At 48.8% G+C, this 23537-nt stretch overlaps 1 protein-coding gene across 1 annotated transcript; it reads right to left on the bottom strand.

Moving 5' to 3' along the window:
* Window positions 1-326: 326 nt before the first annotated feature.
* Window positions 327-22761, bottom strand: LOC101677699 (transcription initiation factor TFIID subunit 10-like). Its single transcript, XM_045071018.1, has 2 exons — window positions 22757-22761; window positions 327-941 (listed from the first exon to the last, which is right to left on the bottom strand). Exons 1-2 carry the CDS (start codon window positions 22759-22761, stop codon window positions 404-406), a joined length of 543 nt encoding a protein of 180 aa, XP_044926953.1. The 3' UTR covers window positions 327-403.
* Between the last annotated feature and the right edge of the window lie 776 nt (window positions 22762-23537).

Below are 23537 nucleotides of genomic sequence, written 5' to 3'. Positions count from 1 at the left end.
TCATTGGTACCGGTCTGTGAATCGCCAGGTTTACACACTTCACAGCACTCACCATAGCACATACCTCCCCAATGTCCATAACTCCGTGGTAGGTTTATTCAAGTGAAATTACTTTCTCTTAAAAGTGTGGATTCCAAATCATCCTTATAATATATATTTACCTGAAACAGCATGTTTAAAGAAATGCATTTATTGGAAGCCACGGTTGGAACAGGACATAAATATTATTAATTCCCATTCAATGTTAATAATTCTTCAGAGCTAAGTTTAAATTCTTCCATCGTTTTTTTTGTTTGTTTGTTTTTGTTTTTGTTTTTGTTTTTGCCTGTCACAATAAAGTTTATTATGAAAACAGGCTGGTGTGGGGACAAGGGGACAGACAAGTACATTTAGGTTGGGTGGCTCAGGTGAAGTAGTGCAGCTTCTTCACATTGATGCCATACTCGCTGAGGGCAGGGGTCAAGTCCTCCATGGTTAGAGTGTACTTGTGGTCCTTGCTCTTGCTTCGGGAGCTGCCAGAAGTTGTGCCCTTCATTTTGCAGTGCTGTAGGGCATCGTTGGCAATATCTGAGATGAATTTCTGGGCAACTAGCGAGATGAGCCGAATTATGCGTGGGTCCGAAGCCTCAAATTCAGCATGGTTCAGGTAGTAACCAGTCACTGCGTCTGGGATCGTAGGCATATAATCTTCCAGCTGCATCAGGAAATCCACCAGAGGCGTGCTGGACACCACCGGCTTCACGTCTCCGTTGACCGCACTCGGCAGTACATAAACCCCGTTAGACATGGCCCCCTCCGGGGGCGCCACGCCGCTAGCCGACACCGGAGCGGCCCCGCGCCGCTCGGCAGGCTCCCCGGCCCGCGCCACCATGGGTCCCGTGCCCCCTGCCGCAGCTCCAGCCCCAGGTCCCCCTGCAGTCCCCGCGGGGCTGGCCTTAGCTCTGTATTCATTTAATATATGAATAAATAAACCTTGCCAAAGGTACTATGATTATCAGTTTCTGAATTTTCTTTTTTTTTTTTTTTAAGATTTTATTTATTTATTTGACAGAGAGAGATTACAAGTAGGCAGAGAGGCAGGCAGAGAGAGAAAGGAGGAAGCAGGCTCCCCGCTGAGCAGAGAGCCCGATGTGGGACTCGATCCCAGGACCTTGAGATCATGACCTGAGCCGAAGGCAGCGGCTTAACCCACTGAGCCACCCAGGCGCCCAGTTTCTGAATTTTCTATTGTGTTCAGTTGACCTGTGTGTCTGTTTTGGATGCCAGTACCACACCGTTTTTTTGACAGTAGGTTTGTAAACTAGCTTGAAATTGGAGTGTGGTAACTCCAGGTCACTTAGTTGCTTGCTTGCTTGCTCTTTTTTTCAGGGAGATTATTTATTTATTTTTACTTACTTTACATTTGTATTCTAAATGTTTTTCTTTCACTTTTTAAAAAAAAGATCATGTAATATGTTATTTGTTTCTAGGGTACAGGTTTGTGATCCTTTCGTTTTACACAACACACAGTGTTCACAACAGAACATACCCTTTCCATGCCCATCACCAGCCACTACAGTCCCCCAACCCTGTACACTTCAGAAAACATGTTTGTTTCCTGGGTTTAAGTGTCTCTTCTGCTTTGTCTCCTTCTCTGGTTTCATTTTGCTTCCTTTTCTCCTCTCTTCCCCTAGGACCCTCTGTCTTATTTCTTAAATTCTGCATATCATCCATGAAATAATTGGGGCCGCCCATGGTTGTTCAGGCCTTAAGGCGGCATGCAGCTTATTCCTGCTCTGAGGTTTCTGCACAGCTACAAAGGGCACAATTTCCTCCTGGGTGGCAGGTGGAGTCCTGGGGTATGGCTCAGTGGTCCCCAGTATGGAGGGCTTAGGGGTCGTGCCTAGGGGTCATGCCTCTGGGGACGGAAGACTTAAAACCCATTCTAGGGTTAGGGTTAGGGCCTACAGGCATTGCAGTTCCAATCTGTGGGTGCTGAGGCAGGCTACCAGGGGGACTGAGGTGAGGGAGGTAGAGAGGTGGTACGTCTAGATCTGGGTTTGTAACGGGGGGGGGGTCGCCTATGCTAGGGGTGGCCGCAGTAGGGTATATAGGTTTCTCTCACTCTGAGGGTTCTGTGCAGCTCCAAATGGCACAATTTCATCTTGGGTGGCAGGTAGAGTCCCGGGGAATGAATCAGGGGTCCCCAGTATGGACGCCTTGGGGGCCATGCCTCTGGGGATGGAAGCCTGAAAACCCAACTTAGGGTTAGGGTTAGGACCTAGGAGTATGGCAGGCTCCATCCACTAGCGTTGAGGTGGGATCCCTGAGGGGCTGCGTTGAGGGCATGGGTCAGGCGGGGTTAGGACTTTGGGTTTATGGCCAGGTTGGTTGCTGTTTGTGGGGTTGGCCTCAGGGGGGCAGGCAGGTTACTCCCACTCTGAGGGTTCTGTGCAGCTTCAAATGATACAGTTTCCTCCTGGGTGGCTGGCGGAGCCTTGGGTGTGGCTCAGGGAATCCCCAACCTGGAGGGCTTGGGGGCCAGGCCTCTGGGGACAGAAGCCTGAAATTCCAACTTAGGGTTAAGTTTAGGACCTATGGGCATGTCAGGCCTGACCTGTGGGTGCTGAGGCATGCTATCTGGAGTGCTGAAGTGAGGGCGGTGGTCAGGTGGTGCGTCCAGCTCCAGGTTTGAAACCAGGGGGGTTGCCAATATTAGGGGTGGCCTCAGTGCAGTATGCAGTTTTTTTCCAGCTCTAAGGGTTCTGTACAGGTCCAAAAAGCACAATTTCCCTCTCAGTGGCAGGAGGAGTTGGGGAGTGGCTCAGGAGTTGCCAACATAGCAGATTTTGGTGCCATGCCTCTGGGGACGGAAGCCTGAAAATCCAATATAGGGTTAGGGGTTAGGGTTAGGGCCTCTGAGCATGGTAGTCCCCATCTGCAAGCGCTGAGGCTGGCTCCCTGGGGGCTGAGCTGAGGGCATGGGTCACGTGGGGAGTAGGACTTCGGGTTTGTGGCCAGGGTGGCAGCTATTGATGGGCTTGGCCTCAGGGGTGCATGCAGGTTTCACTGCTCTAGGGGTTTGTGCAGCTTCAAACAGCAGAATTTTTTGCAGGGTGGCTGGTGGAGTCCTGGGGTGTAGTTCAGGGACCATGCAAGTTTCTCCCACTGTGAGGGTTCTGCACAGATCCAAATGGCACAATTTACACCTGGGTAGCAGGAGGAGTCCATGGGTATGGTTCAGGGTTCCCCAAACTGGAGGGCTTAGGGCCAGGCCTCTCAGGACGGAAGCCTGAAAAGCCAACTTAGGGTTAGGGTAGGGCCTCAGCGCATGGCAGGACCAGTCTGTGGGTGCTGAGGTGGGCTACCGGAGGGCTGAGGTGAGGGCGGTGGTCAGGTGGTGCGTCCAGCTCCAGTTTTGTATCCAGAGAGGTCACCAATGTTGGGGGTGGCCTCAGTGGGGTATGCAGGTTTTTCCCGCTCTGAGGGTTCTGTGCAGGTCCAAATGACACAATTTCCTCCTGAGTCCTGGGGAGTGGCTCAGGTGTCCCCAGTCTCATGGGCTTGGGGGCTAGGCCTCTGGGGACAGAAGCCTTAATACCCAACCTAGGGTTTGGGTTAGGGCCTAGGGGCATGGCAGGCTCCACCTGCTAGCGCTGAGGTGGGCTCCCAAGGGGGATGAGTTGAGGGCATTGGTCAGGCAAGGACCAATAGGACCAATAGGACTTGGGTTTGTGGCCAAGGTGACCACTATTGATGGGGTTGGCCTCAGGGGGGCATGCAGGTTTCTCCCGCTCTGAGGGTTCTATACAGCTCCAAATAGCAGAATTTCCTCCAGAGTGGCAGGCAGAGTCCTGGGAAGTAGCTCAGTGTTCCCCAACCTGGAGGGATTGGGGGCCATGCCACTGGGGAAGGAAAACTGAAAACCCAAGCTAGGGTTAGGGTTAGAGCCTAGGGGCATGGCAGGCCTGATCTGCAGGCACTGAGGCAGGTTATCTGGAGGGCTGAGATGAGGGCAGTGGTCAGGTGGTACATCCGGCCCCAGGTTTGTAACCAAGAGGGTCGTCGATGTTTGGGATACCCTCAGTGGGGTATGCAGGTTTCACCACTCTGAGTTTTCTGCACAGCTCCAAATGGCACAAATTTATCCTGAATTACAGGCGGAGTCCTGGGGGAGTGGCTCAGGGATCCGCAACCTAGAGGGTTTGGGAGCCATGCCTCTGGGGACAGAAGCCTGAAAACCCAAACCTAGGGTTATGATTGGGCCAAGGGGCATGGCATGCTACATCTGCTAGTGCTGAGGCGGGCTCCCTGGGGGGCTGAGTTGAGGGAGTGGGTCAGGTGGGGAGTAGGACTTCGGGTTTGTAGCCAGGTTGGCCACAGGGGGTCATGTAGGTTACTCCCACTGTGAGGTTTCTGTGCAGCTCCAAATGGCAAAATTTCCACCTCGGTGACCCGTGGAGTCCTTGGGTATGGATTAAAGTTCCCCAGACTGGAGGGCTTTGGGGCCAGGCCTCTGGGGATGGAAGTCTGAAATCCCAACTTAGAGTTAGGGTTAGGGCCTAGGGGGTATGGCAGGACTGATCTGGGTGCACTGAGGCAGGCTACACAGAGGACTGAGCTGAGGGTGGTGGTCAGGTAGTGTGTCTGGCTCCGGGTTTGTAGCCAGGTTGGTTGCCAATGTTGGACTCAATGGAGTGTGCAGGTTTCTCCCACTCTGAGGGTTCAGCACAGCTCCAAATGGCACAGTTTCCTTCTGGGTGGGAGGCAGAGTCCTATTGTGTTTCTCAGGGGTCCCCGAACTGGAGGGCTTGGGGGCCATGCCACTGGGAATGGAAGCCTGAAAACCCATCCTAGGTTTCGGGTTAGGGCCTTTGGGCATGGCAGGCCCCATCTGCTAGCACTAAGTGGGCTCCTTGGGGGGCTGATTTGAGGGTGTGGGTTAACAGGAAGTAGGACTATCAGGGCGGCTGCTCTTGATGTGGTTGGTCTCGGGGGCATGCAGATTTCTCCTGCTCTGAGGGTTCTGCACAGCTCAAAACAGCAGAGTTTCCTCCAAGGTGGCAGGCAGAGTCCTGGGAGTAGCTCAGGTTTCCCCATCCTGGAGGGCTTGGGGGGCAAGCCTCTGGGGATGGAAACCTGAAAACCCAACCTAGAGTTAGGGCCTCTGGGCATGGCAGGCCCCATTTGCTAAGGCTGAGGCAGGCTCCCTGGGGGGCTGAGTTGACGGTGTGTGTCAGGCGGGGAGTAGGACTTTAGCTTTGTGGCCATGGTGGCCACTACTGATGGGGTTGTCCTCACGGGGATCATGAAGGTTTCTCGCACTGTGAGGGTTCTGTGCAGCTCCAAAGGGCACAATTTCCACCAGGGTGGCAGGTGGAGTCCTGTATACCCTGAGGGGTATAGCTCAAGGTTCCACAACCTGGAGGGCATGGGGGCCAGGCCTGCGGGGACGGAAGCCTGAAATCCCAAATTAGGGTTAAGGTTAGGGCCTAGGGACATGGCAGGCTTGATATTCAGGTGCTGAGGTGTGCTACCTGGAGGGCTGAGGTGAGGGTGGTGGTTAGGTGGTGCTTCCTGCTACAGATTTGTAACCAGTGTGTCGCTGATCTTGGGGATGGCCTCAGTGGGGCATGCTATTTTCTGCTTCTCTTAGGGTTGTGTGCAGCTCCAAATGGCCCAATTTCCTCCTGGGTGCAGGCAGAGTCCTGGGGAGTGGCTCAGGTGTCCCCAATCTGGAGGCTTTGGGGGCCATGCCTCTGGGGATGGAAGTCTGAAAACCCAACCTAGGGCTAAGGTTAGGGCCTAGGGGCATGGCAGACTCCATCTGCTTGCACTGAGGTGGGCTCTTTGGGGGCCTGAGTTGTGGGTGTGTCTGGTAGGGAGTAGGACTTCGGGTTTGTGCCCAGGGAGGCTGCTAGTGATGGGGATGGCCTCAGGGGGGCATGAAGTTTTCTTGCACTGTGAGGGTTCTGTGTAGCTCTAAATGGCACAGTTTCCACCTGGATGGCAGGCAGAGTCCTGGTGAGTGACTCAGGGTTCCCCAACCTGGAGGGCTTGGGAACCAGGCCTCTGGGGATGGAAGCCAGAAATCCCAACTTAGGGTTAGGGCCTAAGGGCATGGCAGGCCTGATATCTGGGTGCTGAGGCGGGCTACCCTGAGGGCTGATGTGAGGGAGGTGGTCAGGTGTTGTGTCTGGCTCTGGGTTTGTAACCAGGGGTGTTACCAATGTTAGGCTTGGCCTCAGGGGGGTATCCAGGTTTCTCCTGCTCTTGGGTTCTGTGCAGCTCACATGGGCACAATTTCCTCCTGGGTGGCAGTCGGAGCCCTGGGGAGAGGCTCAGGGATCCTCCTTCTGGAGAGCTTGGGAGCCATGCCTCTGGGGATGGAATCCTTAAAACCCAATCTAGGGTTTAGGTTAGGGCCTGGGGCATGGCAGGCTTTATCTACTACACTGAGGTGGACTCTCTAGGAGGCAGAGTTGAGGGGGTGGGTCAAGCAGAGAGTAGGACTTTGGGTTTGTGGCCAGAGTGGCCGCTGTTAATGGCTTTGGCCTCAGGGTGGCATGCAGGTTTCTCCCATTCTGAGAGTTCTGAGCAGCTCCAAATGGCCCAGTTTCCTCCTGGGTGGAAGGCGGAGTCCTCGGGTGTGGCTCAGGAGTCCCCTACCTAGAGGGCCTGGGAGCCAGGCTTCTGAGGACAGAAGCATCTAAACCCAACCTAGGGTTAGTGTAAGGTTCCTAGGGCATGGCAAGCCCAATCTGTTGGCATGGGCCAGGCTCTCTAGGCGGCTGAGTTGAGAAGGGAGGGTCAGGTGGTGCATCAGACTTCGGGTTTGTGGGGAAGGGGGCTGCTGAATGTGAGGGTGGCCTCAGGTGTCATTCAAGTTTCTCCCACTGTGATGGTTTTATGCTGCTCCAAGCAACATGGTTTCCTCCTGGGTGTAAGGTAGAGTCCTGGGCATGACAGACCAGATCTGCCAGCACTGAGACAGACTCCCCAGGGGCTGAGTTGAGGCAGGGTGTGATGCAGCACGTCAGACTTCGAGTAGATCTCTCTCACAGGTGCCTGGCTGGATGACAGGTGGAGGAATGATTTGGGATCTTTTCTCCTGAAATAGCAGGCATCCTTCAAAACCCTGATGGGCGGGGGGAGGAGGGGGGGCTCTCTGTCACTCTGAGTGCAGGACAAGGGATTTGGGAGTCCTCCCAGATGAAGTTTGTTCTATGAAGGTGGCTTCCTTCTGAGATCACTATGGCACCACACTGCATGGCCATTCCTGTGGGACAGAAAGCACGCTGCTGTATTTATTCTCCTTGTACACTGTGGCTACCAAAGAGGAATCACACACTCACACTCACAAGTTCACACATACACCTCCATTCCTGAGCATCACTACCATGGAAACTACCGTGAATTCCCATTGGGCTGCAGACCTATAGACATGCCATTCAAGGTGTCCATAAAGGAGGATGGAGATGGAGTTCTGGCTAAAAGGATGGAAGTCCTTGCCTCTGGGGGTGAAGAAATTAGATCTTGTCCAGAAGGTGCTACATTCTACTCAAAGAAGTGATGTGATCCTAGGATCTTAGAGACCAGGGATGGGCACAGACCTTTCTGTAAAGTCTTCTGTGAAGATTTTCTGTTAGGTGTTTCAGTCCATGTGGTCTCTCTGACAATGACTCCACTCCTGCATTTTGGCATGAAAGCAGCCACAGACCATCCATAAGTCATGTTCCAGCCACAACTGATTGACAGAATACAGGGGGAGGTCCCATTTGGCCCATGGGTAATAGTTTCCCACACTCCAGATCTGCAACATGATGGAGGATGCAGGTGAGGGCTCTTCTTTTCCAGTGGCAGAGTGGGAGTACACCGGGATCTATCCTGCGTGACCCTGGCCAGTTCACTTGAAAAAAAAAAAAAAAGATAGTTAGATTGGTGAACAATTAAGTCCTCAGGAACTTGTTCCTTGTTCCCCCCTGCCCTTTCTCTGTAGGCCTCGAGCTTCCCACAATATGTTTGTCTGTGGTTGAATTCTATGTAGGTATTGTTTGGCTGAGTAAGTCCCCATTGCTGGTGGGTATATCATGTGGGTGATATACCACACAGATGGTCATCTTGTTCAGGCCAAGACCATGAGCACATTTAGGGTTCTCCTGAATTAGCAGAGGATTTAGCATGTGTGGGCTTCAGGACAAGTCTGATTCAGCACTCAGAAATGTTATGGCCTGGCTTTCTGGGCCCTCTATGGCACTGGCATGGGACTGGCCTATACCACTTCTGCAGTCATGATGGAAAAGTCCCTGGTCTGGGGGTCCACACTGTGCTTGGCTGTGCAGGCTGAGACCTGAGGTTCCTCCCACCTCATTGGCTGGGACCAGGTCCTATGCCCATGGATGAGCCAATCCCTGGAGCCAGGAAGTGGAGCCGTGGAGATTGGCATAGGTTGTTAGGACCTCTGTTGTAATGACTTTTCTAATGGCAGTGGTGGCAAGATCTTCTGGGATGCATCTGTTAATAAAACAAATATTAATTTCTGATAGTAGGTGGGTCCAAGGTGTTGGCTTAGCACCTAGCACCTCAGTCCCAGCCCCTCGGTACTACTGTACTACTCTACAGAGACAACGGCTGAGAATGAGCAAAGCGGATGGAAACTGATCTGGAGTGCACAAGGCAAGGGTGTGTCTGTGTGTAGGGGGTTGGTGATAATAGCTCTGGCCAAGCTGTATCTCCATATTATCTAGGTTCAAGAAGGTTCGGGAAATCCGTGGTGTTTCACTATCCATCATTTTGCAGATGAAGAATATGCCTTTTGCATGGAGTATGGCAAGACTTGTTTCAAGTATTCTGTAGTTGGTATGGAGGTCGGGGAGTGCAGCACCCTCCATCTGCTAGGATAGGCATGAGAGGCTGAGTGCCCTCAAGAAGGTGTCTGGCTTTGACAGGGCTCACTGTGAGCCTGCCCACAGGACTGACAGTTTTGTTCTAAGGATGGAGTATTGGAAGAATGTGGTGCCCCATGTAATTCTGGGAAGAAGACAGATCTGGAGTCCATTGTAGGGTTACTTTGTGGGAGTGGTGGTGAGCTGCAGCATCTGCTTCAAGAGATGTCTGTCCTTTATTGAGTGCTGGGTGTGGTTTCTGTGACTTTGTCCTAAAGGCTGGGATTTCCAAGGAGTGGGATTTTTTGGCTTCCCCGTAAGGGTTGGTCCACCGGGAGTGGGCAAGTCCTGTTCTGCTGAGAAGTGTGTCTCTAGCAGTTTGAGTGTGTATTACAAGCCTAGAGGTCAATGGGGAGGCAGTTACAATTGCCAGCAGGCTATTGGTATTGATAATTTTTATGGGTGAATTCTGTAGGTTGAGATGTTAGATCTTATGGTTAGGGATCCTCATTAAGTGCTCATAAAAGGTGGTTTTTCTGAGTTTCATATTTCATATCTTTTTGCTTCTCATAGCCCTCCTTGTACTTGGTATTCCAATGAGCAGTGCATTACAACGTTGCCTGCATTTTACATGTGTGTTGATGAGGATTTGGGAAAGGAAAATGTTGTCAGTGCTTCCACAAATTGTACACTGGAACAGCCAGATAATAAAATTCTATTTTTGACACAAAGTAGGAAGTATCCTGCTGTGATTCTTAGTTTAAACCAGGAGAGGGGCCCCTCTTTGGGTAGTGGTAATGAGTACCATAGGCCTTCCTAGGGAACATTATCAGATTCTATTGGAAACTTGGTCTTTGTTACTGTGGAAGAATCATGAGTCAACCAATTATTTGTCTCCTGTTTCATTTTCCATGAACATTTCCACAGTATTTGGTTTCACACGCCTACCATTGTGAAATCATCCCAACTTTGGTACCGGCTCACCCTTCTCTGCCAAGGGTATGTTTGGGCCAAGAAAAAAGACATTTCTGGGTGACTGGGAGACTCTAGGACCAAAATGCTGTCAGTAGGGAGTTACGGGGATCCTAAATTCCAAACCAGCTCCTGACACCCAGATGAAATACATTTCAGGTTAAGAAACTTCAGATAGAATTTTGTGTCCATGATGGCAACTGAAGAAAATGTGTTATCCCTACACCTAACCTTAACCCCTAACTTTAATGCTAAAACCTAACCTGACCTTGAAACCCAAACTGGAACCCTGAATCCCAAACCTGAAGTTGAACCCGAAGTCTGGACTCTGAATCTGAGTCTTGGATCCAAGTCCTGAACCACTAAGCCAAACCATAAGTCAGAACTTTGAGTCTTGAACCCTGAACCCAAATCCCAGCATGAACCCAAACCCCAAATTTGACCTTGAACTTTATCCCATAAGCCCTGAGTCTTAAACCCTAAATCATAAACCTAATGCCCTAAGTCTAACTGTTCCCTTGCCCGTCACTCTAAATCCTCACCCTGATCCTAAACCCAAACCTGATCTAGAACTCTGACTGAAACGTGCACCTGAACCCAAATTCAAACCCTTCATCACACTTTGTTTATGTATTCCCCATTGATGGATATTTGCAGATTCTACCTTTTGATTCTTGTGAACACTGTTCGGGTTGGGGGCTGGGGTAAGGGTCTTGGATTGGGGTCAGCACCAGGCTTGAGAGCAAGCTGAGGTTAGAGTGTGGGTCTACATTAGGGCCAGGGTCATGTTCAGTGCCACTTTTTGGGTTAGAGACTGTTGTCATTCCATATTGTTTCCAATTCATTGTTCCTTAGCTGTTTTTGGAGAAGCTGGGGGATATTGAGCTCCATACAGCTTGAATTTCCAGAATTAAATTGCTTCAGCTGTAACCTGGGAGGGAGCAAGTGCTTCTACTGAAGGGTGAGCTCCCCTAATCCTGCACTGCCTCCACTGCCTTCGGAGTGCAAGACCCCAGCTCCCTCCTTAGCCTGGCCTGCATAGCCTCAGCTGGGACAGGAGACTGGCCTCTTCAGGACCACTGTAGAGACTTCTGGAGGACATGGGGCCACTCCCAAGCTGAGAGTACAAGCTGGGGAGGATGTGGGTCCACATCCACACTGACAGGACCTGCTGTGGTGGATGTGGGGCTGCATTCACACTGACAGCAGTCTAGCCCCCACCAGACAGCCGCTGGAGGACAAGGTGAGGAGAAACCACCTGAGCGGGGACTGGCGAGGGGGTGCGTGGTCTCAGGACCCCATTGAGGAAGGGCACATTGTGTAGACACTGGTGCTTCTGTGGTTTTGTGTGTGGTGATGTGGCCTCCCACGGTGCTCTGTGCAGGGCCTTGGGCTCTCCCCATTCTGGGCTCAGAGGTGCTCCCCAGGTCCCTGCATCTGTGTTTGTGTGCACACGGATTTGGTTCCTGGGGCTCCTCAGACAGTCTGCAGTCAGGGAGCACCTGCCTGTCTTGGTGCTCATGCTCCCCCCGCCTGTGCCCTGCAGGATTCTTCCCGTGTCCACACCCACTTCAGGGCTGGTCCAGAGTCTAGAAGTCTGGGAGCACCGGTGCAGACTCTGTAGATGGCTTGGGGGGAGAGCAGGTATTTTCCCAGTGTTGGTTCTTCCCTGAGCACAGAGTGTCTTCATATCTCTGTGTGTCTCCTTCCATGTCTGTCATCAGTGTCCCATGGCTGTCAGGACAGGTCTGTCACCCTCTTTGTTCAGAGGACTCCTAGGTATCTTGTTCTTTTGGATGCAGTAGTAAATGAGATTGTTCTTTGTAGTCTCTTTCTGATGGTTCCTTTGGAGCACATAGCAATGCAAATGATTTGTGTATATTGATTTTGTTTCTTGCAAGTTTCTTGAATTTATTCGTTCTTTTTGCCTTAAACTGCCAGTTATTTTACCAGCAAAATGGGTTTATTTGGGAATAGCAGAGAATCACAATCTGGGATGAGCAAACTATGGTCACATCACATGCAAGTGCAAGAAACAAAGGAGAGGAACATTATTTCATGGAGAAGGAAGAAGTTGGGAGGGTTGCTTGGAGGGAAAGTCCACTGGAGAAAGGCAGGGGTTTGGGGTGATGGAGGATTCTCACCAGCTGAGCTGTGGGGATGGTGGATTTCTTGTAGGAGATGAACCCTCCAGCTTCTCCTATGGGGCCTGGAATGGATGAGTGTCTACTGTGGGAATTTTATTGTGGGGTCTGTAATGGACACTGACCGGCAGGTGCCCCCTTCCAGCTTCCCCAGTCTACTTTACTGAGGCTTCCCTTCATGCTTTTTCCACAGTTCTAACCAGGTTGTGGTGGAACATTGTGGATAATTGGAATTCTGAATCCCACTGCTTCTACTGCACCTGAGACCGTGGGGGAGCCCGATTAATCCTCCCACAAGTCTCTTGCTAACATGTGGCCTCCTCCAAGGGCGAGTGGCCTCTCCACAGTGGGTGAACTGGATCTGGGAAGGCTTGGCCTCCATCCCAAAGTCTGATGTCCTCTCTGCTTCTGTGACATGCTAATGTGGATGTTTGGAAGAGTCATTTACTCTGCGGTGATTGCACATCTGCAGTAACTTGATACAACAGCACAAATACACTATATCTCCACACTCAGACTCCACAGCTGTCATTTCTTTACCATGTTTGCCACTTCACAGGGGCTACTTCAGTGCATTTCACCCCAAACAGGAACACTGTCCCATGGAACCACCATATAACCTGAAATGAGGAGATCATTACAGATTCCACCTTATAAAATGACCATATGCCCACTTAAACTGTGTCTACCCACCCGACTGTCTGAAATATCTTTCACTATTCTCCAGGTCTCTTCTGGTTAGGGTGAGGGTTAGGCGTTAGAGGTTAGGAGTTTAAGGCTATGGTTTAGGATTTAGGATTAGGGTTAGTTTAGGGATAAAGTGAGGGTCAGGTTCAGAGTTCATGTTCAGGGGGTTGATGAAAGTGGGGGGATTGCTGGGATAGGCCCAGCTTTGCTTTCAGATTTCTCCTGCCCTGAATCCTTTCTGGGGTTCCAAATGGCAGGGTTTTCTTGTGTTGTAGGCTTAGTCCTCAGATATTGCTCAGCTGTCCTCACTCCCTGGGGCATTACAGGCAGACCCTTGGGGATGGACCTCTCAGAATACAACCTAGTTTAAGTGTTAGGGCCTTGGACCTAACTGGACCAAACTGAGGGTGCATCGGTGAGTTTCCTGGGGCAGGGGGATGGGGGTTTGAGTTGAAGGTGTGGGTCACGATGAGTGTTAGGATCCAGATTTGTGTTCAAGGGTGAACTAAATGTGGGTGTGGCCTCAGGTGGATATACAGATTTCTCCTACTCTGAAACCTTGTCAGATTTCCAATTGTTAGGGGTTCCTTCTGGGTGGTAGGCGGAGTCCTCTGGTATTGTTCAGGTATCCCCAACATGTAGGGCATTCATGTCAGGACTCTGGGGACAGAACCCTGAAAACCCACCCTAGGGTTAAGGTGAGGGTCTAGGGGCATGTCAGGCGTGAACTACCCAGGCTGTTAGATTTCTACTGGGGGATGAGTTGACACAAAATGTCAGGGTGAGTGTCAGGCTCCAGCTTTGTGCCCAGGAGGCCGCTGAACATGGGGGAGGGGGTCCTCAGATGGCCATGCAGATTTCTCCAGCATTGAATCTTTTCCAGAGTTCCAAAGGGCAAGATTTCCTTCAAAGAGTCCAGCTGAGTCCTCTGCTGCTGCCCAGGTATCCCAAACTCCTGCTCTTTGGAGCACGGCCACTGGGGATGGACCACTCAGAACCCAAACAAGGGTTTGGGTTAGGGCCTAGAGGCATTGAATGACAGATCTAAAGGTACTTTTGGGAGTGTTCCAAGGGCTGAGTTGAGTGCCTGGGTCAGAGTGACTGCTGGCTCTGGGCTTGTGTCCAGAGGTCCACTAAATATGGGTGTGGCCTGAAGTAGGCATGCAGATTTCTCTTGCTCTGAATCCTTTCTGGAGTTCCAAATAGCACAGGTTCCTTCTGGGTGGCAGGAGGAGTCCTCTTGTATAGCTCAGGTGTCGGCATATCCTAAGGATTGAGAGTCAGGCCTCTGGGGACAGAAGACTCAAGGCTAAACCCATTTTCAGGTTTAGGGCTGAGAGGCATGGCAGAGGTTTGTAGGCCTTAACATGAGCTTTCCAAGGAAGTGAGTTGAGGGCTTGGGCCAGAGGAGTGTCAGGCTCTCTGTTGTGTCCAGGGACCCCTGAATGTGGGGTGGATTCACATGGGAATGCAGATTTGTCCTGCTCTGAATCCTTTCCGGAGATCCAAATGGTAGGGTTTCCTTCTGGGTGGCAGATGGAGTCCTGTGGCAGTTTTTAGGTATCGCAATGTATAGTACTTGGTGGCCAGGCCTCTGGGGACAGAAGCCTCAAATTCCAACTGAGGGTCAGGGTGAGGCCCTGGGGGCATGGCAGACCCAATCACCCAGAGCTGATGCAAACAACTTCCCAGGTGCTGAGTTGAGGGCTGGGGTCAGGGTGAGTGGCTGGCTTCTGGATCGAGTGTAGGTGGCCAAGGAACATGTGGGTGGTCTCATGTAGGCACACAGATTTCTCCAGCTCTGAATTATTTCTGTGGGTCCAAATGCCACAGTATCTTTCTGGGTGCCTGGTGAGACCTGTTATTTTTCAGATATCCCAATGTGTAGAGCTCAGCTACCAGGCCTCTGGGGACAGAAACCTGAAAGTTTAACCTAGGGTTGGGGTTAGGGCCTAGGGGCATGGCAGGCCTGATTTTCCAGTCTTGAGGTGAACTCCTAAGGTGGTGGAGTTGAGGGCTTGGGTCAGGGTGACTGTCAGGTTCCGGGTTAGTGTCCAGGGGACCACAGAAAGTGGGAGTTACCTAAAGTGGGCATGCAGATTTCTCTTGCCTTGAATCCTTTCTGCAATTCCAAATGCCATGATATCTTTCTGGATGCCAGGCCCGCTCTTCATTATTTTTCAGATATCCCCAATGTTTAGAGCTTGGCTGCAAGGCCTCTGGGAACAAAAGCCTATAAGTCCAACATAGGGTTGGGGTTAGGGCCTACATAGGGGTATGGCAGGCCAGATTTTCCAGTGCTGAGGCAAACTCCTTATGCCACAGAGTTGAGGGCCTGGGTCAGGGTGACTCTCAGCCTCTGCCTTAGTGTCCAGAGGACCACTGAAAATGGGGTTGCCTCATGTGGGCATGTATATATTTCCAGCTCTGAATCCTTTCCAGAGTTCCAAATGGCATGGTTTTCTTATGGGTGGCAGGCAGATTCCTGTGGCATTGCTTAGGTATCCCCAAAGTGCAATGTTTAGTTGCCAGGCCTCTGGAGACAGATGCCTCAAAGCCCAAGCTAGGGTTAGGTTTAGGGCCTACGGGTATGGAACGCCTGATCTGCTCGCACTGAGGCCAACTTCCTGGGGGCTTAGTTGAGGGTGTCAGGCTCTGGCGTATGTAGCTGTGATGAGGTTTAGAATAGAAGTGAGGTCCAGAGCTGACAACTGAGAAAAAATTCTTAAGACATCTCTGGTGCAGAGAGGTGATTTGATTCAAGTATGGGACAGGACCTGTGGGCAGAAAGAGCTGCTGCACTGGGATTGTAAGGGCTGGCTGATTATATACTATGGGGGGGATGGTAAGGAAAAGGGAGGTTTCAAAAGCACTTTCCTATGCTAAAGAGTACCTACAAGATACCAGAGGTCCTGCCATTGTCAGGTTACGGTGTTTTTGCTTTTAGTAAGGCATGAACAGTAAAATAGTTGGCAGCTTCCTGGAGAAATGTCAGGACATGCTATCAATGACATGCTATCACATGTCCTTATCAAAGAAGAGAAGAAATTTAGGTTTAGAAGAAATTTAACTTTGTTTACATTTCCCTCTGCCTCAGCCCCCCCCTCAATTTTAGGGTGGGGAAGAGGATGTTAGGGCTTTAAGAACTGAGTTATGGGTCTTTGCAAGTTAGGCTATTGATAAGGAAGCCTCTTCCTTATAAATCACTAGGACATTTGTGAACTGAGGGAAATTCAGGTCTTGCAGGATTTTGATCTCTACAATTTAACTATTTGTTTTTCCTTTAGGGCAGCCAGGAAGACCCAAGGAATGTCACAATATCCCATGGGGGCAGGGTTGTAGGGTGCCAGCTTCTGGTTTGTCCTCAGCTTGCCTTCTGTTCCCTCATCAGCTGGGGGCCTCTGAAGGTGGGTGGGTTCAGGTAAGCATGTAGATTTCTCCTGCTCTGAATCCTTTCTGGTGTTTGAAATGGCATGGTTTCCTTCTGGGAAACAGGCAGAGTTCTTTGTCTTTGCTCATGTTCCCCAACGTAGGGCTTGGGAGCCAGGCCTCGGGACACAGAAGCCTCAAAGTCCAACCTTGGGTTACAGTAAAGGACTAGAGCATGGCAGGCCTGATCTGCAGGCAGTGAGGCAAGCTTCCCCAGGTGCTGAGTTGAGGGCCTGGGTCAGGGGAGTGTCAGTCTCTTAGTTTGTGTCCAGGGGGCCATGGACATTGGGTGTGCCCTCATGAGGCATGCAGATTTGTCTTGCTCTGAGTCCTTTCCGGAGTTCCAAATGACACGAGTTCCCTCTGGGTGGCAGGATGGGTCCCCTTGTATTGCTCAGGTGTCCACAGTCCCTAGGGCTTGGGAGCCAGGCCTCTGGGGACAGAAGACCCAAAGCTAGACCTATTTTCAGGGTTAGGGCCTAGAGGCATGGCAGAGGTTTGTAGGCCTTGAAGGGAACTTTCAGAGGGACTGAGTTGAGGGTGTGGATCAGAGGAGTGTCAGGCTCCCTGTTGTGTCCAGGGGTCCCTGAATGTGGGGTGGATTCACATGGGCATGCAGATTTGTCCTGCTCTGAATCTTTTCTGGAGAAACAAATGGTTGGGTTTCCTTCTGGGTGACAGATAGAGTCCAGTGGCATTTTTCAGGTATGCCTAATGGGTAGCACTTGGTGGCCAGGCCTCTGGGGACAGAAGCTTCAAATCCAACCAAGGGTTAGGGTGAGGGCCTAGAGATATAGCAGACCTGATAAGCCAGTGCTGAGGCGAACAACTGCCCAGGGACTGAGTTGAGGGTTTGGATCAAGGTGAGTTGCCGGCTTCTGGATCGAGAACAGGGAGCCACTGAATGTAGGGGTGGCCTCATGTGGGCACGCAGACTTCTCCTGCTCGGAATCCTTTCCATGGGTCCATATGCCACAGTATCTTTCTGGGTGCCTGGCAAGACCTGGTATTTTTAAGATATCCCCAATGTGTAGGCCTCTGGGGACAGAAGCCCTAAAGTCCAACCTAGGGTTGGGGTTAGGGCCTAGGGGCATGGCAGGCCCAAATATCCAGTGCTGAGGTGAACTCTATAGGCAGCAGAGTGGAGGGCCTGTGTCAGGGTGACTGTCAGACTCTGGATAGACTGCAGGGGGCCACTGAACATGGGCGTGGCCTCATTTGGGCATGCAGATATCTCTTTCCTGCCCTGAATTATTTCCAGAGTTCCAAATGGTATGGTTTCCCTTGGCGGGGGACGAGGAGGGCAGGCATGTTCCTTGGTATTTTTCAGATATCCCCAATATGTAGAACTTGGCTGTGAGGCCTCTGGGGACAGAAGGCTCAAAGTCCAACCTAGCATTGAGGTTAGGGCCTAGGGGCATGACAGGCCCAATTTTCCAGTGCTGAGGTGAACTCCTTTCCATAGTACATTTCCTTCCTATAAACATCAATCAGGACATGGAATTAAAATTTGTCAAAGAAATGTGTCACTTATAAAATGTCTTATGGTTTTATAATAAACCAGATGTTTATTTACTTTGAAATATAAGTTTCAATAAGACAGGATGCCTAGGTGGCTCAGTTGGTTAAGCTTCTGGTTTTAGCTCAGGTCATGATCCTAGGGTCCTGTGATTGAGCCCTACATCAGGGTCCCTCTCCCTCTGCCCATTCTCCCTGCTTGTGCTTTCTCAAATAAATAAATGAAATGTTAAAAAAAAATTTGTTCAACAACACAGGGTTAAATGTGTGTTACCACAGATGTTTATTTACTTCTACCTCAGGGTAACAGACAAAATATTTAAAGAATTAAAAAGGTGCTTTTTAATTTTTACCCAAGCTAATTTATAGCCTTTATTTATTTGAGGGGTACAAACAGGGAGCGGGGCAGAGGGAAAGAGAATATAAAGCCAACTTCCCACTGAGCCCAGAAATTGACTGGGGCTGATTCCCAGGACCCCGCGATCATGATCCAAGACAATGATCATGACCCAGAACCAAAAGTCGGATACCCAACAGCCTGTGCCACCCAGATACCTCTAAAAAGGTATTTTTAAAGAAATCAAATATCTTACCTGTTGAGTTCTACATCCTTTCTGAATTCTATCCATGTGTTGCTAGGTTATTAAACATATTGATCAAAAGACTAGTATACACACTGGCTGAAGGAGCTGGGGGCACCTTTGATGAATATTTAGAAAGTGTCATCATCTTTCCCAACCTGTAAAAAATTCCTCATTAGTTTAATATTAGTGTATTACAGTGATGGAATTAGAGATTCCCAGGGCTATTTCAACATGCTTTAAATTCCACCTTCTTCCCAAAGTTCTGTTGGTTGGATAGCAATGTCCCATACTTATTATTTCATGATAGCACATTCTCTTTTTTTTTTTTTTGGTCTTTATTTTTTTAAAAGGCAGTTACTCGCCATTTCCTACCACCTCCTGGCAACCACTAATTTACTTTCTGTCTCTGTGGATTTTAGGCTCCCTCCTAGGTAATACTTACCTACAGGATTCTACATTTATTTGTTTTTTAAAGAAGATCGTATTTATTTGAGAGATTGAGAGAACAAGTGGGAGGAGGGGCAGGAGAAGCAGACTCCCTGCAAAGCAGGACCCTGGACCCTGGGATCATGATCTGAGCCGATGGCCATTACTTAACCAACTGAGCCACCCAGGTACTCTAGGATTCTACATTTAAAATCAATTTTCCAAGGAATTTTGAGTGCATTGCTCCATTGATTTCTAACATCTTCTTTTAGTAAAAAGAAATCTGGTGCCAGTGGAGTTCTCTTCTCTTTGTAAGTTATCTATTCCCCACCCCCTCTGTAAGTTTTTAAAATTTTCTCTCTATCCCCTTCTGCAACTTGACCACAAATCTATCAAGGTTTTGGGTTTTTTTCATTTGTCCAGGCTCACTCTGGCTGCTGTGTTAAAGACTAGGCAGAGTCAACTACAGTTCAGGGACCACAGGGCAGTGGAGGGTTGAGAAGTGGCTAGACTTGGATATACTTTGAAGCTGGAAACAACAGGGCATGCCCAGGGGTTGGCTGTGGGGGACGGGGTAGGGGGAGGGAGAGAAGTTCACATTTATGCCCACACTACTGAAAGGATGGAGATGCCATCTCCCCGGATGGGGAAACTAGAGAAGCCCATTTAGAGTGAGAAAATCAGTAATCTGGTTTTAGACAAGTTGAATCTGAGATTCCCATTAGATATCTGGTGATGATTTTGAGAAGGCAGTTGGGTATTTCCAATTTAACATTATGTTTTCATCCTCTCTCCATTTTCGTTCTGTGTTTTGGGAGAGGTCTTTGGATTAATTTTCCAAGCAGTTCCATTCTGTTAATGAGCCCGTCCGTTGGTGTGGGGGGTTTTGTTGTTTATGTTCTTTGTGGAAGGGGAGAAGGGGAGGGGAAAATTTCAAGCATGTATACAGGAGAAACAGCACAGTAAATCTCCCTGTACCCAACACCCAGCTTCAACAATTAAGAACTCATCACCAGTATTGTTTCATATATGCTACATCCTTCTTCCCTTGTGCCTGGACATTTCAATTGTGAATAATAATTCATTTTTAATTTCCAAAATTTTTAGTTGATTTTCTCCTGGGGACGTAGTATCTTCATTTTCTTTCTAAAGATTTCTTCTCAGCCCTACTGCCTCTATTGCCTCCAATATTGGTTATTCCCATTTTTTTTTCTTTCAGTGTGTCTTTTCATGATACCGGTTTTCCTCACTTGTTCAGGGATTCCTGGTTATCTGTCCATCTCTGTATTGCACAGCATTCCCTAGTCTTCTGCCTATTTATCCTAGTCTATATTTCACCTATTCTCATTATCACAGACTACTCACAGTGAGGTGGGGACAGGGAAGATACAGCCAGGAGTGTGCCTGGCTTCTTCTGTGGAAACACACAGTTTCGGCCACTGGACAAAAGTCCCTGTTGCCTACTGGTCAATGCAAGTGGGACAGGGGGAAGAAACCAACGAGCTTAGAGGATCCAAATAGTCTAGAACTGACCACATACAGGAATGCCACGTACCATTCTCCACCTCCTCTTATACCTTCTGGCTCTGAGGTCATTGCTCTGCCCTCTGCTGTAGTCTTGCCCTGCACATGCTTGAGGCTGAGTTTTTCTTCTCTCTTGATTCTCCACACACTGATCTTGCCTTTCTCTCTTTGAGACTCCTTCAGTGTTTCTGGCCCAATGACAGCACCTTCTCTTACTCCCTATGCAGTTTCAGATCTATCCTGTAGGTTGTCAACTGCCCTTTAGCATCTTTGCTTTCATTTCAGAGGTTAGAGTGGACCCACGTGTATAAACTATCCATAGGATCCAAATTTCCATGTTTGTGAAAAGTAATAAAGCTGAGGCTCAAGGAGCGGCAAACTGCAATGCTTGATTTCATTACCTTGAATACTTTGGTGGCTACTTTTTTCTGAAGTGCCTTATGTTGTGATGAATGGCACCGGAGTTCTGCTAATTATTCTCTAAGACACCAATGCCTCCTTCACTGGGAATAAACTTAACAAAATTGAATCATTACAATTAAAAACAGTAACCATAACACAACACTATGCAGGGCTGAGCATTGCACAGCTAATATCAAATCTGAAGGTAAGGGGATCAGAGTGAGCCAAGGGAGGCCCTAGAAGAGGGGAGAACCAGTGACTGCCACCACCAAAGACCTTCATTCTTCGTGCAAATTTGGCCCAAGTCCTATCAGTAAATACACAACTGAAATCTTGGAGAGAACCCATCCCTACCACGCTGCTTCTCTCAATCATCAGTGAGGGCTGGCATGTCCCAGACGCAGGAACTTCCAGGGACACCTCTGTGCATGGACTCCCAAGGTGAACACTTGAACTCCCCAATTGGGGTGGGCCTGGGGCCCACTGGGACTCTCATCCCATGGCTCTCGTGAAGGCACTGAGCTGAGGACGCATCAGAGAGTCTGAGAACAGCTGACTCATAGGTGAGATAAGAAAAAAAGTGCTACTTCTCGATCATTAAGTGTTATTTTATGAAAGATGTTAAATATGGATATACTACTAAATTTATCTTATAAGCAATATTTGACCATTTCATCCACATTTCTGAAAGTTTACATATCCAAATGGGCATCTCTTCTCATCGGCAAACTAGGCCCCCCACTTTACATTGAGACACATGTGGAAGGTGAGGCATTCCAAGGGCATTTGAGTATGAAATTAAATTATTAATAATGCAAAAAAGGGACGCCTGGGTGGCTCAGTTGGTTAAGCGGCTGCCTTCGGCTCAGGTCATGATCCCAGCGTCCTGGGATCGAGTCCCACATCGGGCTCCTTGCTCGGCAGGGAGCCTGCTTCTCCCTCTGCCTCTGCCTGCCTCTCTGTCTGCCTGTGCTTGCTCACTTTCTCTCCCTCTATCACTGGCAAATAAATAAATAATCTTTAAAAAAAAATGCAAAAAAACTTGCTATCACAAACCCACCTATAAATGATAATAATTAAGTGATTTGCAAAACTACGGTGTTTGTCGACCAGAAAGCAGAAGTGCCTTTTCTCCTCAAGTAGAGATTCTTTGCAACCATCTGCAGTAAATCTCTGGATTTCGCTCTGGTGAGATGTAGCAGTTTCTACATACTAGGAAGATAAGTAATAATTATACAAGTATGTCATGAGTAATCAAATAGCTGAACAGCCAGACATTCCTCTTGTGCCATATTTATACTTGGTTTCTTTTGAAATGGAGTAAACACTAAATGCAGATAAACATGAGATACAGTAACAAAGTGGAAATCTGATCTGAGCAGGTATCATCATTCTCATTAAGATCCCTGACTCATGTGTGCAAGGATGTTGCCAAAGGCCTTACATTCTGCACAGGGCAATCTGCACCAAATATTACTTCACGTTTCAGGGATAAGATTGTGTTCTATTGGAAAATCAAGGGATTTGAAACCGGAAAGTTCATATGTAAACCCTAGTTCTAAGTAACAACCACGTGACCTGGCCCAAACCCCATTTTCTTCATCTGTAACATGGGGAGAGTAATGCTAATCATGCAACATCTCTTGCCAACACCCCCCACCCCTACTGCCCCCAAATCAGGAGAAAATGCCAATGTTTTTAGGAGGCTACTAATTATTCTTAACTCTGGAAAACTCTGTAGCTTTGAGCTCATACCAAGTCAAAAATGCTCATTTTTAACTTCAATAGCAGCACAGCACTGAGTGGATGTATAGTGTAGTTTAGTATAGTGTAGTGTAGTGTAGTTAGTGTAGCATAGGTATAGTGTAGTATAGTGTAGTGTAGTATAGTATAGTATAGTATAGCGTAGTGTAGTATAGTATAGGCTAACTGAGCCAAGTAAGCAGCCCTGTAAATTGTACAAATTGTCAACATCAAAATAGTACTAAAAAGTTCACCTCGATTTCTGTGTGTTCTTATCTGAGTGCATGTCATCCTCCTTGACTTTTCCTTCTGATCTTCAACTCAGCTTGAGATTTCTGTTTGGTGTCTTTTGAGAGTTGCCTGTAAGTTAAACATTACGCAGATTTGAGTGCAGCACCATCCCAGCTGTTGGGCAGTTACACTGACTAACATTTCCCCTCGGTGTCACCCTGCGCACCCTCACCTCATACTGGTCCCTCCCTTCAATGTGTAGCTGTCTGACCTAAAGTCCCCTGTTCTTACAAGGGGCTACTGGCCCCTGGGCAGCTCTTAGAAGATAAGAATGTCTTGTCTTTTCTTCCTCATTTTCTCAGTTTTCTTAGAACACTGAGTGTTAAGTTCTTTGGTGAATAAATAAACAATACTAAAAAATAATAATAAAATAAAAATAAACAAACAATACTAAGTCACATGCTCCTGTTTTATGACTTCCAGTTTTTAAAAACAGAATGAGCAAGTACAAGCACTTCAGATTATTTTAGTTGCTGTGTAGCAGTGTTTTTGGAGCTTCACAGACCTGAGTTAGAATTCTGGTGAAATCCTTCACTTCCTATGTGATCTCAGCAACTACTTAATTTCTCTAAATTTCACGTTTTCCCTTTAATCCGTACAGTAACAATAAGAGTAGCTACATTATGGAGTTTCTGTAGGGATAAAAATCTGACAATATATGGAAAATGCTTGTCATTACATCCCCCTAAGCTGTTGTCGATGGTCCTGCCGCCTTCCTCCAGTGTAGAGAGAGCACATGCACACAGGGGCAATGGGGTGATTTCAGGGTAACTACACCGCTTACTGCCATGTGGGGGGTCTTGGTGAGGAGGGGACTTTGAATGGCAAGGAAAGCAGGTATTCCCTAGCAGATAAGGGAGATGGAAAGAGATCTGTGACAGGGCTGGAGGGTCAGGCAGAAGGAGAAAACTGCTGGAGTCCTCAATACTGGATGACAGGCAAGGGACACCAGA

Source organism: Mustela putorius, unplaced genomic scaffold (assembly GCF_011764305.1).
Source record: "Mustela putorius furo isolate JIRA1106 unplaced genomic scaffold, ASM1176430v1.1 tig00003983_pilon_pilon_pilon, whole genome shotgun sequence".
Lineage (NCBI taxonomy): Eukaryota > Metazoa > Chordata > Mammalia > Carnivora > Mustelidae > Mustela > Mustela putorius.
The sequence above is the reverse complement of the archived record's forward strand: the minus strand, read 5'-3'. Positions and strand labels throughout refer to the sequence as shown.